Source organism: Somniosus microcephalus, chromosome 12, assembly GCF_052327205.1.
Source record: "Somniosus microcephalus isolate GS21.2 chromosome 12, FLI_Smic_1.0, whole genome shotgun sequence".
Classification (NCBI taxonomy): Eukaryota; Metazoa; Chordata; class Chondrichthyes; order Squaliformes; family Somniosidae; genus Somniosus; species Somniosus microcephalus.
This window is the reverse complement of record NC_140998.1, coordinates 62,169,753-62,187,501: the sequence shown is the minus strand read 5'-3', so window position 1 is coordinate 62,187,501 and position 17,749 is coordinate 62,169,753. Positions and strand designations below refer to the sequence as shown.

The window sequence follows — 17,749 nt, the reverse complement described above, 5'->3', positions numbered from 1 at the left end:
GCTTTAGAGTGAGGTATAAAGAACCAGGCAACTTTTTGTTTAACTAAAATAAACAAGACTTGGTAGGTATCTATTAATTATTGCGCTAATAATTTTTGTATACTTAATGCTTTTAAATAATACTGACATTTAGATTTGTATTTAGACATCTTTTAGAAATTAATAAAACCAGTCAAATCTACTGTTTGGGTTTATGGTGGTTATGTAAAAGTTTTTTGTTATTTTTCTTTATTTAAATAATTTAACATTAGTTTCCTTTAGTTTACTAGGGATGAGGGTAAATAATGTGTATGATGTGGACAACAAGACTTACCTGATTCGACTTCAGAAGTAAGTTTTGCTATGTAACCTGTGTTTTGTTTCGTACAGTTTAATTATACATAATTCTGTTCGTGGTAATGAGGATAGGTATTTGAATCAAACTTGTTTTTTTTACCAGAACAATTATTTTCTATACATCTTTCATAGTTTCTAAATTGAATAGGTGGTGAGTCTGTCTGAATCTAATCAAGTTTATAATTTATTTGGATCGGCTAATTGGTTCAGTGTAAAATATCTTTCAGAAACAATTGGCACAGGACCAAGCTCATTTCCAGACAAATGTATTTGGTATCCCATCTAAACTGGCTTGAATACTTTAACATCTCTTGAATCTATACTTTCTCACATTTAAATTCTTGTGGCTGAATACGTTCTTAAAAGCTTGTATTTCCCCCCACCCCCCCCCCCTTAATTTTTGCCTATGCAGCCTACTTGATAGCATGCATTCTCCTGCAGCAGAGAGGATGTGATTGTGCAGCAGCAATGAGGCATAATTCAAGTAGGGATAGCTAGGTGATGTCAGTTTCATTCTCTCTGGCAGAATGCATTGTTCTTGTATGGTACTCCAGTCAATATCTAGAAAACTATCAACTGTTGTAGGTGAACTCTAGTAACCCTAATGCTGTAAGTCAGAACTTCCTTGTTTTACAGACAAGTACTTAACTACTTGAGTGACAAACACTGATGCTGGTGGTGAAACTTGTTTCTATCCTTTTGCTTTTGTTTTGTATTGATTTGAATCAATTTCTAATACAAATATATTTAATTCTCCTCCACTTCAGAACAGTGCAGTTATTTTGATATTTGTAAAACTTGCTTCCTATTCATCCAGACAGAAAGCAATATAATTTCACATACAACTACTGCCATTCCATAAAAAAATTAAATTACTCCTTAATGTCTAGATTTAAAGATACAACTCATTTACTAGAAGTACTGTTTTGAAATAATTTAATATTTGGTTTTAAGACCAAGCTAGATTTTTTTTTTTAATTCAAATTGGATGGCCCACCAATAATTATAATAGATTTCAGAAGCATCAAAAAGGATACTAATTTACTGTTAACATATTACCACATTCTCACATTGTATTTGACTTGTTTGTTTCCATTTTACCTGCTCTTTCCATTTCTTCGCAGACCAGAGTCCAAAGCCGTTCTTTTGGTCGAATCTGGAATCCGGATCCACACAACAGAGTTTGAATGGCCAAAGCATATGATGCCCTCAGGCTTTGCAATGAAGGTACAAAATAATCATTGCCCAGTAGTATCAATGAAAATATTTGTGTAACAGTTTTATAGATTTACAGTAATCGTTATAAACTTTAAGAATGTGTTGGACACCTATGTTAAATATGTTGTTTTATAAAATAGATTTGTAAATTACTCCCTGACAGGTTGCTTAAAATAAAGTATTTACTCTGAAATTATGTTAAGATGCAGCATATCTTCTTGCTGCCTTAAGTCCTGATTCAATCATAAAATAAAAATCCTCCTCCTCCCCCAATAAGTCTTATACCTGATTACTAGGGAGCTTGTTTACATCAAATTTCTGCTAAAACTGATGGGATTTTTGTTTTGGTTGCAGTGCCGTAAACATCTAAAGTCACGAAGATTGATCTACATCAAGCAACTTGGTGTTGATAGGATTGTAGATTTTCAGTTTGGCTCTGATCAAGCAGCTTACCACTTGATTGTTGAACTGTACGACCGAGTAAGTCACAATAAAAATTCACCTTTCTTTTAAAAACGATGTAGTCAAGTATTTTTGGTAGGTTCATTGTTATACGTACTCAACAATATTAAAGGTATTTTCTGCATGGAAGCTGAAATCTATCTGTGGCATGCTTCCTCATCCATTTGTCTTCTGTGTATCTTGGGTCTCTGTAAACAGCAGTGTAATTGTCATTGGTTGTCCAGTTGGATAAATTCTCAATTTATTTTGCACCAGATTGAACTAGTTCAAATATTTGACATAGTACCCATTTTAATCTGGGAATTTTTTTTAGTGGCTATATATATGTCCTCACTAGAGCATTTTATTGTTCAAACTAAAAGTGCTTTAGTACATGTATTCTCTGGCTTCAAGTTTTCAAATCAGTTATCAGTGGGAGAAGTAACTAATGCAATGGTTAGCACACTGTCTCTAGGAACCCAGATTAATGGGTTGAATATTTCCTCTTTCCCAAGTGGCTGTAATGTATTATGTGAAATTATTTGGGTAGTCTTAACCCACCTTCTAGGAGAAATGAATATACAATACAGATCTACTCATAGTTTGGGACAAATTGGCATTAGAGTGGAAAACTCATTCAGAGGCAATAGAAATGATTGGTCCAACAAGTGGAAAAAAATTCACACTGGTGTGGAAAATGTAAAAAAGATTTGCAAGGATGGTACCAGAACTGAGAGATTACAGCTATTGGGAAAGATTGAACAGGTTGGGCTTTTTTCTTTAGAAAAGAGAAAACTTAGAGGAGACCTGATTAGAGGTCTTTAAAAGTATGAATGGGTTGGACAGGGTTGATGTGGAGAGAATGTTTCCATTTGTGGGAGTATCCAAAACTAGGGGCCATAAATACAAGATAGTTACTAATAAATCCAAAGGGAAATAAGGAGAAATTTCTTTACTCAGAGAGTGGCTAGAATGTGGAAGTGGTTGAGGCAAATAACTTAGATGCTTTCGAAAGCAAACTAGATGAGTACATGAGAGAAAAGGGAATAGAAAGATATGCTGAAAGGCTGAAATGAGTTAGATGGAATGGGAGGATACTCATGTGGCATGTAAATACCAGCACAGACTAGTTGGGCCGACTGGCCTGTTTCTGTGCTGTATATTCTATGTAATTCTGCACCTTTTCCAATGTTACAGTTGACCTCCGAGTGCTCGATGCTGACAGGTAGAAAGGATGCAAAGTTGTACATTCTCCATTTCCTATGATTATTACAATTAAGCTGTCACATTAAAATATTGTACCATAGGTGCTTGTACTTTATTATTTTCAAGATATTTCAATCTACCTGCAATTATTAATTATTGCCAGAATATTCTACTGTAACATTTTCTACCTGTGTGTTTGCAGGGTAACATAATTCTTACTGACTACGAATACACAATTCTAAATCTCCTGCGTTTCCGCACCGACGAGGTAGAAGATGTGAAATTTGCTGTTCGTGAGCGATATCCAGTTGATAATGCTAAAGGTCCAGAGCCTCTGCTATCTTTAGAGAGGTACTGTCATCATGTGCATTACTCAAAACTAATGAAATCTAATAATATTTCCGGCATTGCCTTTTAACTTTCTCATTTTTAGTGGATGAAGTGTTACACTTTGCCTCATGAACAAAACTTTCATTAACTTTTAAACTAAAGTATCCAACTTGATTTTGTTGTAAAGATAAATTTTAAAATGTGATTGTGTTTGTACTGCCCAAATTTTAGAAGGTCTAAAATTTGAGATCAAATGTTCAACATTGAAAAAAAAATTCTCTCTCTTTCTCCCATTCATGTACTCGGTATAAAGTTGGATTTATTTGGGTTTGTCCAGACCATCTTGTTAATCTGTAAATAAGTCAAAATTGTGTCCCTATCTCTGCAACCTCCTCCAGCCCTACAATCATAGAGTCATAACAGCACAGAAGGAGGCCATTCAGTGGAGCAATCCAGTCAGTCCCATTCCCCCGCTCTATCCCCGTAGCCCTGCAAGTTTATTTCCCTCACGTGCCTATCCAGTCTCCCCGTGAAAACATTGAGTGTCTCCGTTTCCACCACTTCCGTCGGCAGCGAGTTCCAGGTCATCACCACTCGCTGCGTAAAGAAGTTTTTCCTCACATTCCCCCCTGTATCTCTCCCAAAACCTTAAATCTGTGTCCCCTAGTCCTTGTACCATCAACTAAAGGGAACAGCTTTTCCCCGTCTAGCCTATCCAAACCCGTCATAATCTTGTACACCTCTATCAAATCACCCCTCAACCTCCTTTGCTCTAATGAAAACAAATCCAGCTTTTCCAACCTGTCCTTGTAGCTAAGATCCCCCATCCCTGGAACCATTCTGGTAACTCTCCTCTGCACCCTCTCAAGGGCATAGAATGGGAGATCAGGTGATGTGTTGCTGCTGCAATATGTGGGAGCTGGTGGACACCATTGATGCTCACGGTGATCACATTTGCAGTAAGTGTTGGCTGCTCGAGGAATTCCGGCTCTGTGTTGAAGAGCTGGAGTCTGAGCTTCAAACACTGAGACACATCAGGGAGGGGGAGAGTTACCTGGACTCTGTGTATCAGGAGGTAGTCACACCAGTTAGATTAATTAATTCAGATGTAGTCCGTGGCCAGGGTCAGGATGGTGTGACTAGAAGTGAGGCAGGTACGGGGATCCAGGAGGTAGTGTTGGAGGAGCCGCAGCCCTTGCTCTTGTCCAACAGGTTTGAGGCTCTTACTCCCTGTGAGGATGGGAACGGGGACTGCGGGGAGGATGAGCAACCCGGCCACAGCACCGTGGAGCGGGGGGCCATTCAAGTGGGGAGAGATAAAAGAAATGTTGTAGTGGTAGGGAATAGTATCGTTAGGGGGATAGATAGAGTTCTTTGCAGCCGAGAGCGAGAGTCCCGAAGGCTGTGTTGCCTGCCCGGTGCCAGGGTTAAGGACATCTCCTCTGGGCTGGAGAGAAACTTGGAGTGGGAGGGGGAGGATCCAGTTGTCGTGGTCCATGTTGGTACCAACGACATAGATAGGACAAGGAAGGAGGTTCTGCTGAGGGAGTTTGAGCAGCTAGGGGCCAAATTAAAAAGCAGAACCACAAGGGTAATAATCTCTGGATTACTACCTGAGCCACGTGCAAATTTGGCTAGGGTAAATAAAATTAGAGAGTTAAATGCGTGGCTCAAAGACTGGTGTGGGAGAAATGGGTTTTGCTTCCTGGGACACTGGCATCAGTACTGGGACAGGAGAGAGCTGTTCCGTTGGGACGGACTTCACTTGGCCAGTGCTGGGACTAGAATCCTGGCGAATCGAATAACTAGGGCTGTAGAGAGGTCTTTAAACTAATTAGTGGGGGGGTGGTTTTAAGAGAGTGAAAAATAAAAATGACAGCGGAGAAGGCAATAGAGCAAGGTAACAGTGGGGGAATTAAAAACCAGAGCGTGTCAGGAAGGGACAGAATGTATAATGATAAAGGTAAAGTAGTAAAAGCAGGAATAAATTGTCAGAAAACATATTTGAAAGTTCTTTATCTGAATGCACGCAGCATTCGTAACAAAATTGACGAGTTGACGGTACAAATAACTACACATGGGTATGATCTGGTGGCCATTACGGAAACATGGCTGCAAGATAATCATGACTGGGAACTAAACATACAAGGGTATTTGACAATTAGGAAGGACAGACAGGAAGGAAAGGGAGGTGGGGTTGCTATGTTAATCAAGGATGGAATCACTGCAATAGTCAGAAATGATATTGGGTCAAAGGATCAGGATAGTGAAATAGTTTGGGTGGAGATAAGGAATAATAAGGGGAAAAAGTCACTAGTGGGCATAGTCTATAGGCCTCCTAACAGTTGCAACTCTGTTGGTCGGAGTATAAATCAGGAAGTAGTTGGGGCTTGTAATAAGGGAACAGCTATAATCATGGGGGATTTTAACTTTCATATTGAATGGACTAATCAAATTGGGCATGGCAGCCTTGAAGAAGAGTTCATAGAGTGTATTAGGGACGGGTTCCTTGAGCAGTATGTAACTGAACCAACTAGGGGGCAGGCAATCTTAGATCTGGTCCTGTGTAATGTGACAGGATTAATAAAAATGTCCTAGTAAAGGATCCCCTTGGAATGAGTGACCATAATATGGTTGAATTCCAAATTCAGTTTGAGGATGAGAGAGTTGGATCTCAAACCAGCGTACTGAGCTTAAATAAAGGAGACTATGAAGGTATGAGAGTTGAATTGACTAAAGTGGACTGGGAAAACAGATTAAAGTGTAAGACGGTACAAGAGCAGTGGTCTACATTCAAGGAGATATTTCACATCTTTCAAGATAAATATATCCCACTGAGGAAAAAGGGGAATAAAAGAAAAGACAGCCATCCGTGGCTTAGTAAAGTAATAAAGGATAGTATCCGATTGAAAACAAGGGCATATAAAGTAGCCAAATCTAGTGGGAGGATAGAAGATTGGGAAGCATTTAAAAGCCAGCAAACAATAACTAAAAGATTAATTAAGAAAGGGAAGATAGATTATGAAAGTAAACTAGCAAAAAATATAAAAACAGATAGCAAGAGTTTCTACAGCTATATAAAAAGAAAAAGGGTGGCTAAAGTGAACGTTGGTCCCTTAGAGGATGGGACCGGGAAACTAGTGGTGGGGAACATGGAGATGGCAAAGACGCTGAACAAATATTTTGTATCAGTCTTTACAGTAGAGGACACTAAAAATATCCCAACACTGGACAAACAGGGGGCAATGGGCGGGGGGAGGAGGTAAACACGATTAAAATCACTAAGGAGATGGTACTCAGTAAAATAATGGGACTTCAGGTGGATAAATCCCCCGGACCTGATGGCCTACATCCTAGGGTCTTGAGAGAAGTGGCGGTAGGGATTGTGGATGCATTGGTGATTATTTTCCAGAACTCCCTGGACTCAGGAAAGGTCCCGGCAGATTGGAAAACTGCTAATGTAACACCCTTATTTAAGAAGGGAAGTAGACAAAAAGCTGGAAACTATAGACCAGTTAGCCTAACATCTGTGGTTGGCAAAATGTTGGAGTCCATTATTAAGGAAACCGTATCAGAGCATTTGGATAAACATAATTTAATAGGACAGAGTCAGCATGGTTTTATGAAGGGGAAGTCACGTTTGACAAATTTGCTCGAATTCTTTGAGGATGTAACATACAAGGTGGATAAAGGGGAACCAGTGGATGTAGTGTATTTGGACTTCCAAAAGGCATTTGACAAGGTTCCACACAAAAGATTACTGATCAAGATAAGAAATCACGGGATTGGGGGTAATATACTGGCATGGGTGGAAGATTTGCTATCTAACAGAAAACAAAGAGTTGGGATAAATGGTTCATTCTCGGGCTGGCAATCAGTAACTAGTGGTGTTCCGCTGGTGTCAGTGCTGGGACCCCAACTCTTTACAATCTATATTAACGATTTGGAGGAAGGGACCGAGTGCAACATATCCAAGTTTGCCGACGATACAAAGATGGGAGGGAAAGCAGTGAGTGAGGAGGACATAAAAAAGCTGCAAAAGGACATAGACAGGCTAAGTGAGTGGGCAGAGATTTGGCAGATGCAATATAATGTTGGAAAGTATCAGGTTATGCACTTTGGCAGAAAAAATCAAAGAGCAAGTTATTATCTAAATGGAGAGAAACTGCAAAGTGCTACAGTACAAAGGGATCTGGGGGTCCTGGTGCATGAAACACAAAAAGTTAGTATGTAGGTGCAGCAGGTGATCAGGAAGGCCAATGGAATCTTGGCTTTTATTGCGAGGGGGTTGGAGTATAAAAACAGGGAAGTCTTGCTGCAGTTATACAGGGTATTGGTGAGGCCACACCTGGAATACTGCATGCAGTTTTGGTTTCCATATTTAAGAAAAGATATACTTACTCTTGAGGCGGTTCAGAGAAGGTTCACTCGGTTGACTCCGGAGATGAGGGGGTTGACGTATGAGGAAAGGTTGAGTAGGTTGGGACTCTACTCATTGGAGTTCAGAAGAATGAGAGGCGATCTTATCGAAACATATAAGATTGTGAGGGGGCTTGATCGGGTGGATGCGGTGAGGATGTTTTCACTGATGGGTGAGACTAGAACTAGGGGGCATAATCTAAGAATAAGGGGCTGCCCTTTCAAAACTGAGATGAGGAGAAACTTCTTCACTCAGAGGGTAGTAAATCTATGGAATTTGCTACCCCAGAGAGCTGCGGAAGCTGCAACATTAAATAAATTTAAAATGGAGATAGACAGTTCCCTAGCAGATAAGGGAATTAGGGGTTACAGGGAGAGGGCAGGGAAGTGGACGCGAGTCTAGATTCGGATCAGCCATGATCCTATTGAATGGCGGAGCAGGCCCGAGGGGCCGTATGGCCTACTCCTGCTCCTACTTCTTATGTTCACATCCTTCCTAAAGTGTGGTGACCAGAATTGGACGCAATACTCCAGTTGTGGCCTAACCAGTGCTTTATAAAGGTTCAGCATAACTTTTCTACTTTTGTACTCAATGGGCAGGATTTTCATTCAGGAGTCAGGTGGGAGGCGGGACTACAACTTTCGGGGTTGTAGTCCCGCCTCCATCGAGATGCGGCCAATCCATGCGATTTTAACTTGATTGACCTTGTTGAGCGGGCTCAGCAGGCCAATTAAGGGCCACCCGGCAACAGGTGACATCACAGACTGAAATTTCATCAGTCAATTGGTTTTGACAGATGAAATATCAGCGTTTCACAGCTGTTTGAAGCTGTCAAACACTGACAGTCTTACTTCTAACATGAGTCCTTCTCCACAGACGCAGTTAGAAATCTCTCCTGCACAGAAAGCTGAAGGCTGTCACTTTTGACAGTTCGCAGCCATTCTGCTTTCTGTGCCGGTGAGATGAGGGACTCCCGAGACCTAAAGGAAGGAAGGCTAAAAAGGTATGTAAAACTTATTTAATCACTTTAGACACACCAAACACACTTACCTTTGCACTCAGGCACACATCACTCACCTGAACACCGACATCTCGACCCTGCCAAGTCCTTCAACCCGACGGCCCGCCTCCTCTAACTTGCCGTGGTTTGGAGCCTTTGGTAATCCCACACTTCAACCTTAAAAATGGGGATTAGGCTAAAAACTACCTGTTAGCTACCTGTTAACAGGCAGTTAATTGGCACTAATCCCTTCCCGCTTCGGGTAGGCGGGTCCCAGTGCGGGGCGGGTAACCGCCTCCTTTGAAACTGGCATGGAGGCGGGTTTGGGTGCGGGATGGGTTCGGGACCCCTGATGTCGGGATTTTAACCTCCCCCCCCCCCCCCCCCCCCCCCACGCCTCCAATCCTGACTCCACGGCCCAATGAAAATCCTGCCCAATACCTCTATTTATGAAGCCCAAGATCCCATATGCTTTGTTAATCACTCTCTCAATATGTTCTGCCACCTTCAGGGACCTATGCACATTAACTCCCACCTCCCTCTATCCATGCACACTCTTTAAAACTGTGCCATTAAGTGTATATTGCCTCTCCCTGTTCCTTCTGCCAAAATGCATCACCTCACACTTCTCTGTATTAAATTCCATCTGCCCATTCTGCTAGCCTTTCTATGTCCTGTTGCAGTCGATTGGTATCATCCTCACTGTTTGCCACACCCCCAAGTTTGGTGTCATTGGCAAATTTAGAAATTCTACTCTGTATTCCAATATCCAGGTCATATATCAAAAAAAGCAGTGGCCCCAGTACTGACCCTTGGGGAACACCACTGTCTACCATCCGCCAGTCTGAAAAACAACCATTTATCACAACTCGCTGTTTTCTATCCTTAAGCCAATTCCTTATCCAAGCTGCCACTGACCCACCTATTCCATGAGCCTCAATTTTGTTAACCAGCCTTCTATGTGGTACTTTGTCAAACGTCTTCCTGAAATCCATGTAGACAACATCCATTGCATTCCCTTCATCAATCCTCCCTGTTACTTTGTCAAAAAATTCAATTAGATTAGTCAAACATAATCTGCCTTTAACAAATCCGTGTTGGCTCTCCTTAATTAGCTTAAACCTCTCCAAGTGCCCGTTAATATTTTCCTTGGTTATTGTTTTTAAAACTTTACCCACCACTGATGTTAAACTGACCGGCCTGTAGTTACTAGGATTGTCCTTGCACCCTTTCTTGAACAATGGTGTCACATTTGCCACTTTCCAATCCTCAGGCACCTCCTCCGCATCTAGGGAAGATTGGAAAATTATGGCAAGCCCTTCCGCTATCTCTTCCCCCAATTCCCTTCGCAATCTGGAATGCAAGCCATCTGGACCAGCAGGCGACTTACCCTCTCTAAGCATACACAGCCTTTCTAGTACATCCTGTCTATCAATTTTCACCCCTTCCATTGCTTCTACCTTTTCCACTTCTACCGATATTTTGTCAGCATCCACCTCCTTAGTAAACACCGATACAAAGTACTCATTGAGTATTCTAGTCTTGCCCTTCGCCTCTAAGCATATATCACCTTCTTTGTATCTAATAGGCCCCACCCCGCCTCTTACTACCCGCTTACTGTTTACATGCCGGTAGATGATTTTTGGGTTCCCTTTTATGTTAACCGCCGTTCTACTCTCATATTCTCTCTTTGCCAATCTTATTTTCATCTTCACTTCCCCTCTCAACTTATTGTATTTGGTCTGGTTCTCCCTTGAAGAATTCACCTGACATGCATCATACTTCCTCTTTTTTTTGTTTCATCATCTTCTCTATCTCCCTCGTCATCCAAGGTGCCCTTGCTTTGGTTCCTTTACCCTTCCCTCTTGTTGGAATGTACCTAGCCTGTACTTGGAACATCCCCTCCTTAAAGATCACCCATTGTTCCGTTATGGTTTTTCCTGTCAGTCTTTGGTTCCATTTTACCCTGGCTAGATCCTTTTGCATCCCATTGAAGTTAGCCCTATTCCAGTTTAGAAGTTCCACTCTAGATTGTTCCTTGGTCCTCTCCATTGCTAATCTAAATCTTATGATATGATCTTCCTGGATCTCTGCGCTCCTCCAATTCTGGCCTCTTGCGATCTCCGATTTTACTTGCTCCGCTATTGGCGGCCGTACCTTCAACTGCCTGGGCCCTAAGCTCTGGAGTTCCCTCATTAAGCCTCTCCGCCTCTCTGGCTCCCTCTCCTCCTTTAAGACGCTCCTTAAAACTTGCCTCTTCCCTGTCCTTGGTGTTGTATTTGATCCCGCGATGAGCTTCCGACCACATATCCGCTCCATCACCAAGACTGCCTACTTCCACCTCTGTAACATCGCCCAACTCCGATCCTGCCTCAGCTCATCTGCTGCTGAAACCCTCATCCATGGCTTTGTTACCTCGAGACTTGATTCTTCCAATGCTCTCCTGGCCTCCCATCTTCCACCCTGTATAAACTTGTGCTCATCCAAAGCTCTGCTGCCTGTACCTTAACTCACACCAAATCCCATTCACCCATCACCCCTGTGCTTGCTGACCTACATTGGCTCCCGGTCTAGCAATGCCTCAATTTTAAAATTCTCATCCTTGTTTTCAAATCCCTCCATGGCCTTGCCCCTCCCTATCTCTGTAAACTCCTCCAGCCCTACAAGCCTCCGAGATATCTGTGCTCCCATAATTCTGGCATCTTGCGCACCCCCTATTTTAATCACTCCACCATTGGCAGCTGTGCTTTCAGCTACTTTGGCCCTAACCTCTGGAATTCCCTCCCTAAACCGCTCAGCCTCTTTACCTTTCCTCCTTTTAAGATGCCCCTTAAAACCTACCTCTGACCAAGCTTTTGGCCATCTGTCCTGATATCTCCTGTGGCTTGGTGTCAAACTGATTGGTAATGCTCTTGTGAAGCGGCTTGGGACATTTTACTACGTCAAAGGTGCTATATAAATGCAGGTTGTTTTATTTTTAAATTGTTGTATACTCAGACTAAAAGCTGTTTTTTGCTGTCAGAACCTGATAGGTTTCAGAACCTATTTTAATGAACATTTAAAATAACATTTATGTGGTAAATGAAGGGCAATATATTAATGCATCACATTGAAGCTGAGTTTGTATTTGCAATTCTCAAAATCTGACCTATTGACGTCTGATTGTTTTGTGATGGAAAGGTACAGAGTAGAAGGAAAGAAATTACAGGAGGAGATTTTCAAGTTGGGCCCAAAATGGACGTAAAATTAATGGTGCCCCCGCAGTACCTGACCAAGGCCACATTTGGGAGACCCAAACAGTTTCACGTTCGAGCCTCATTTAATAACCATATGATTTTCACCTTGTCAGATACTGCCCAGGTGGTGAACATAAGAACATAAGAAATAGGAGCAGGAGTAGGCCAATCGGCCCCTCGAGCCTGCTCCGCCATTCAATAAGATCATGGCTGATCTGATCCTAACCGCCAATCTACTATCACAGAACCATCTCCTGAATCTAACAGAATTAGACACATGAAATAGGAGCAGGATCAGGCTACACGGCCCTTGCGCCCGCTCCGCTACCCACAGGGCCATGACTGATCCGAACCTAGACTCATGTCCAAATTCCTGCCCGCTCCCTGTAACCCTTAATTCCCTTTACTTCTAGGAAACTGTCTATTTCTGTTTTAAATTTATGTAATGATGTAGCTTCTACAGCTTTTTGGGGCAGCATATTCCATGGACCTACCACCCTCTGAGTGAAGTAGTTCCTCCTCATCTCAGTTTTGAAAGAGCAGCCCCTTATTCTAAGACTATGCCCCCTAGTTCTAGTTTCACCCATCATCGGGAACATCCTCCCCGCATCCACCCGATCCAACCCCTTCACAATCTTATATGTTTCAATAAGATCGCCTCTCATTCTTCTGAACTCCAATGAGTAGAGTCCCAATCTACTCAACCTCTCCTCATATGTCCATCCCCTCATCCCCGGGATTAACCGAGTGAACCTTCTTTGTACTGACTCGAGAGCAAGTATGTCTTTTCTTAAGTATGGACACCAAAACTGTATGCAGTATTCCAGGTGCGGTCTCACCAATACCTTGTACAACTGAAGCAATACCTCCCTATTTTTATATTCTATCCCCCTAGCAATGAAAGCCAACATTCCATTGGCCTTCTTAATCACTTGCTGCACCTGCATACTAACCTTTTGAGTTTCGTGCACCAGGACCCCAGATCCCTTTGTACTTCAGTACTTTCCAGTCTCTTGCCATTAAGATAATAATTTGCTCTACGATTTTTCCTGCCAAAGTGCATAACCTCACACTTTCCAGTATTGTATTCCATCTGCCAAATCTCTGCCCATTTACTTAGCCTGTCTATGTCCCCTTGCAGGTTTTTTATGTCCTCCTCAGTCACTACTTTCCCTCCCATCTTAGTATCATCTGCAAACTTTGATATGTTACACTCGGTCCCTTCCTCCAAATCGTTAATATAGATTGTAAAGAGTTGGGGACCCAGCACTGACCCCTGCAGAACACCACTAGTTACTGATTGCCAGTCTGAGAATGAACCATTTATCCCAACTCTCTGCCTTCTGTGAGATAGCCAATCCTCTATCCATGCCAGAATATTACCCCCAATCCTGTGATTTTTTATCTTAAGCAATAATCTTTTGTGTGGCACCTTGTCAAATGCCTTTTGGAAGTCTAAATACACTACGTCCATTGGTTCCCCTTTATCCACCCTATATGTTACTTCCTCAAAGAACTCCAGCAAATTTGTCAAACATGACTTCCCTTTAATAAAACCATGCTGACTTTGTCCGATTAAATTATGATTATGCAAATGTCCTGTTACTGTCTCCTTAATAATGGACTCCAAAATTTTACCTACCACAGATGTTAGGCTAACCGGTCTATAGTTTCCAGCCTTCTGTCTACTGCCCTTTTTAAATAAGGGTGTTACATTAGCAGTTTTCCAGCCTGCTGGGACCTTTGCTGAGTCCAGGGAGTTTTGGAAAATTATTACCAATGCATCCACAATCCCTACCGCCACTTCCCTCAAGACCCTAGGATGTAAGCCATCAGGTCCAGGTGATTTATCCGCCTTGAGTCCCATTATTTTACCGAGTACCACTTCCTTAGTGATTTTGATCGTGTTTAGCTCCTCCCCCCCTATAGCCCCCTGTTTGTCCAGTGTTGGGATATTCTTAGTGTCCTCTACTGTAAAGACTGATACAAAATACTCATTCAGTGTTTTTGCCATCTCCATATTTCCCACCATTAATTTCCCGGTCTCATCCTCTAAGGGACCAACATTTACTTTAGCCACCCTTTTTCTTTTTATATAGCTATAAAAACTCTTACTATCTGTTTTTATATTTTTTGCTAATTTACTTTCATAATCTATCTTCCCTTTCTTAATCAATCTTTTTGTTATTTTTTGCTGTCTTTTAAAGTTTTCCCAATCCTCTATCCTCCCACTAGATTTGGCTACCTTATATGCCCTTGTTTTTAGTCGAATACTATCCTTAATTTCTTTACTTAGCCACGGATGGCTGTCTTTTCTTTTACACCCTTTTCTTTTCAGTGGAATATATTTTTTTTGGAAGTTGTAAAATAACTCCTTAAATGTACACCACTGATCATGTATCGTCTTACCCTTTAATCTATTTTCCCAATCCACTCTACTCAATTCCGCTCTCATACCTTCATAGTCTCCTTTATTCAAGCTTAGCACGCTTGTTTGAGATCCAACCTTCTCACCCTCAAATTGAATATGGAATTCAACCATGTTATGGTCACTCATTCCAAGGGGATCCTTTACTAGGACATTTTTAATTAATCCTGTCTCGTTACACAGGACCAGATCTAAGGTTGCTTGCCCCCTGGTCGGTTCAGTTACATACTGCTCAAGAAACCCATCCCTAATACACTCAATGAACTCATCCTCAAGGCAGCCCTGCCCAGTTTGATTTGTCCAATTAATATGATAGTTAAAATCCCCCATAATTATAGATGTTCCCTTATTACAAGCCTCAACTATTTCCTGATTGATACTCCGTCCATCCGAGTTGCAACTGTTCGGAGGCCTATAGACTACGCCCACTAGTGTTTTTTTCCCCTTATTATTCCTTACCTCCACCCAAACTGTTTCATTATCCTGATCTTTTGACCCAATATCATTTCTCTATTACAATGATTCCTTCCTTTATTAACATAGCCACCCCACCTCCCCTTCCTTCCTGCCTGTCCTTCCTGATCGTTAAATAACTTGGTATGTTTAATTCCCAGGCATTGTCACCTTGCAGCCATGTTTCTGTAATGGCCACAAGATCATACCCATATGTAGTTATTTGTGCCATTAACTCGTCTATTTTGTTACGAATGCTACGTGCATTCAGATAGAGAACTTTCAAATATGTTTTGTGACACATAGTTCCTGCTTTTGCCCTTTTTATTACTTTACCTTTTACTCCATACCTTCTGCCCCTTCCTGACACACTCTGGTTTTTAATTTCCCCACTGCTACCTAAGTCTATGACCTTCTCTGTTGTCATTTTTATTATTTGCTCTCTAGGAACCGCCCCCCCACTAGTTAGTTTAAAGCCCTCTCTACAGCCCTAGTTATATGATCCGCCGGGACTCTAGTCCCAGCACTGGCCAAGTGAAGCCCGTCCCAACGGAATAGCTCCCTCCTGCCCCAGTACTGGTGCCAGTGTCCCAGGAAGCAAAACCCATTTCTCCCACACCAGTCTTTGAGCCACGCATTTAACTCTCTAATTTTATTTGTCCTAGCCAAATTTGCTCGTGGCTCAGGTAATAATCCAGAGATTATTACCCTTGAGGTTCTGTTTTTTAATTTGACCCCTAGCTGCTCATACTCCTTTAACAGAACCGGCTTCCTAGTCCTATCTACGTCGTTTGTACCAACATGGACCACGACGACTGGATCCACCCCCTCCCACTGCAAGTTTCTTTCCAGCCCAGAGGAGATGTCCTTAACCCTGGCACCGGGTAGGCAACACAGCCTATGGGACTCTTGCTCTTGGCTGCAGAGAACTCTATCTATCCCTCTAATAATACTATCCCCTACCACTACAACATTTCTATTTACTCCCCCCTCTTGAATGGCCCCCCGTTCCACGGTGCTGTGGCCAGGTTGCTCATCCTCCCTGCAGTCCCTGCTCCTGTCCACACAGCGAGTAAGAACCTCGAACCTGTTGGCCAAGAGCAAGGGCTGCGGCTCCTCCAACACTACCTCCTGGATCCCGTACCTGCCTCGCTCGTAGTCACACCGTCCTGACCCTGGCCATGTGCTACATCTGAATTAATTAACTTCATAGGTGTGACCACCTTCTGGTACACTGAGTCCAGGTACTTCTCCCCCTCCCTGATGTGTCGCAGTGTCTGAAGCTCAGACTCCAGCTCATCAACACGGAGCTGGAGATCCTGTAGCAGCAGACACTTGTCACAGATGTAATCACCGTGAGCCTCAATGGGGTCTACCGGCTCCCACATCTCGCAACAGTAACACATCACCTGCTCCATTCTATGTAATTAATTAAACTTTTTATTGTTACCCAATTTTAGATGCTTGTATCCCCTTTAATTAATTGGATTTAAATTAAATCAATCCCTCTAATTACACCAGTTAAATGGTTTACCAACAGTCACTCTGCACCAGAAAGACCTTATTAAATACAACCAGTTAAAGATATACTCTAGGGTGCTTATTTACCAACTGTCCCCACTACACCACAGAGACCCTAGAAAAAAACCGCCGAATTTAAGCTTGTAATGAAAAGGAGAAAGAAAGAAATACTCACCAACCAATCCAACCAATCACTTACCTGCTTCCTGGTGACGTCACACTTGGATTACTTTTTACCTCTCTCCTCTGCTGCTGAATTGGTACGCCTCACCTCGCAACTGCCGCCGCTTTTAAGCTCTGCCGCCGGTCACTGCCCCCTCACAGGTCCGATGCTCTGATCGGGCCTCACCTCGCAACTGCCGCCACTTTTAAGCTCTGCCGCCGGTCACTGCCCCCTCACAGGTCCGATGCTCTGATCGGGCCTCACCTCGCAACTGCCGTCGCTTTTAAGCTCTGCCGCCGGTCACTGCCCCCTCACAGGTCCGATGCTCTGATCGGGCCTCGCCTCGCAACTGCCGGTATTTAAGCTCTGCCGCCGGTCACTGCCCCCTCACAGGTCCGATGCTCTGATCGGGCCTCGCCTCGCAACTGCCGCCGCTTTTAAGCTCTGCCGCCGGTCACTGTCCCCTCACAGGTCCGATGCTCTGATCGGGCCTCGCCTCACAACTGCCGCCACTTTTAAGCTCTGCCGCCGGTCACTGCCCCCTCACGGGTCCGATGCTCTGATCGGGCCTCGCCTCGCAACTGCCGGTATTTAAGCTCTGCCGCCGGTCACTGCCCCCTCACAGGTCCGATGCTCTGATTGGGCCTCGCCTCGCAACTGCCGCCGCTTTTAAGCTCTGCCGCCGGTCACTTCCCCCTCACAGGTCCGATGCTCTGATCGGGCCTCGCCTTGCAACTGCCGCCGCTTTTAAGCTCTGCCGCCGGTCACTGTCCCCTCACAGGTCCGATGCTCGGACGTACTGTTTATATTGGTTTTAAACTTCACTCATTTATATTAAAAATGTCTGGCTGTACCAGTTATCAATTGCAACATTACTTATGCTCCAATATCTTTTCAAGTGCATTCTTAATATTTGTTTGAATAGTTTGAAATTGTTACAGACTTGGTGATAGTTGACATCAGTTAGTAGTGAGTCCTTTTTGGGTTTAGTTAAAAT

General features: G+C 43.0%; 1 protein-coding gene across 3 annotated transcripts in view; it reads left to right on the top strand.

Annotated features, from left to right (window-relative positions):
* The window catches only part of nemf (nuclear export mediator factor), a 170,576-nt gene that overhangs the window by 40,791 nt on the left and 112,036 nt on the right, over positions 1 to 17,749 (top strand). For all 3 annotated transcript variants that reach the window (XM_086002947.1, XM_086002944.1, XM_086002945.1), the window contains exons 2-5: positions 262 to 330; positions 1,461 to 1,563; positions 1,909 to 2,034; positions 3,404 to 3,552. In XM_086002947.1, the coding sequence (XP_085859073.1) occupies positions 272 to 330; positions 1,461 to 1,563; positions 1,909 to 2,034; positions 3,404 to 3,552 (437 nt within the window). In that variant the 5' untranslated portion in view covers positions 262 to 271. The remainder of the gene's footprint in view (positions 1 to 261; positions 331 to 1,460; positions 1,564 to 1,908; positions 2,035 to 3,403; positions 3,553 to 17,749) is intronic.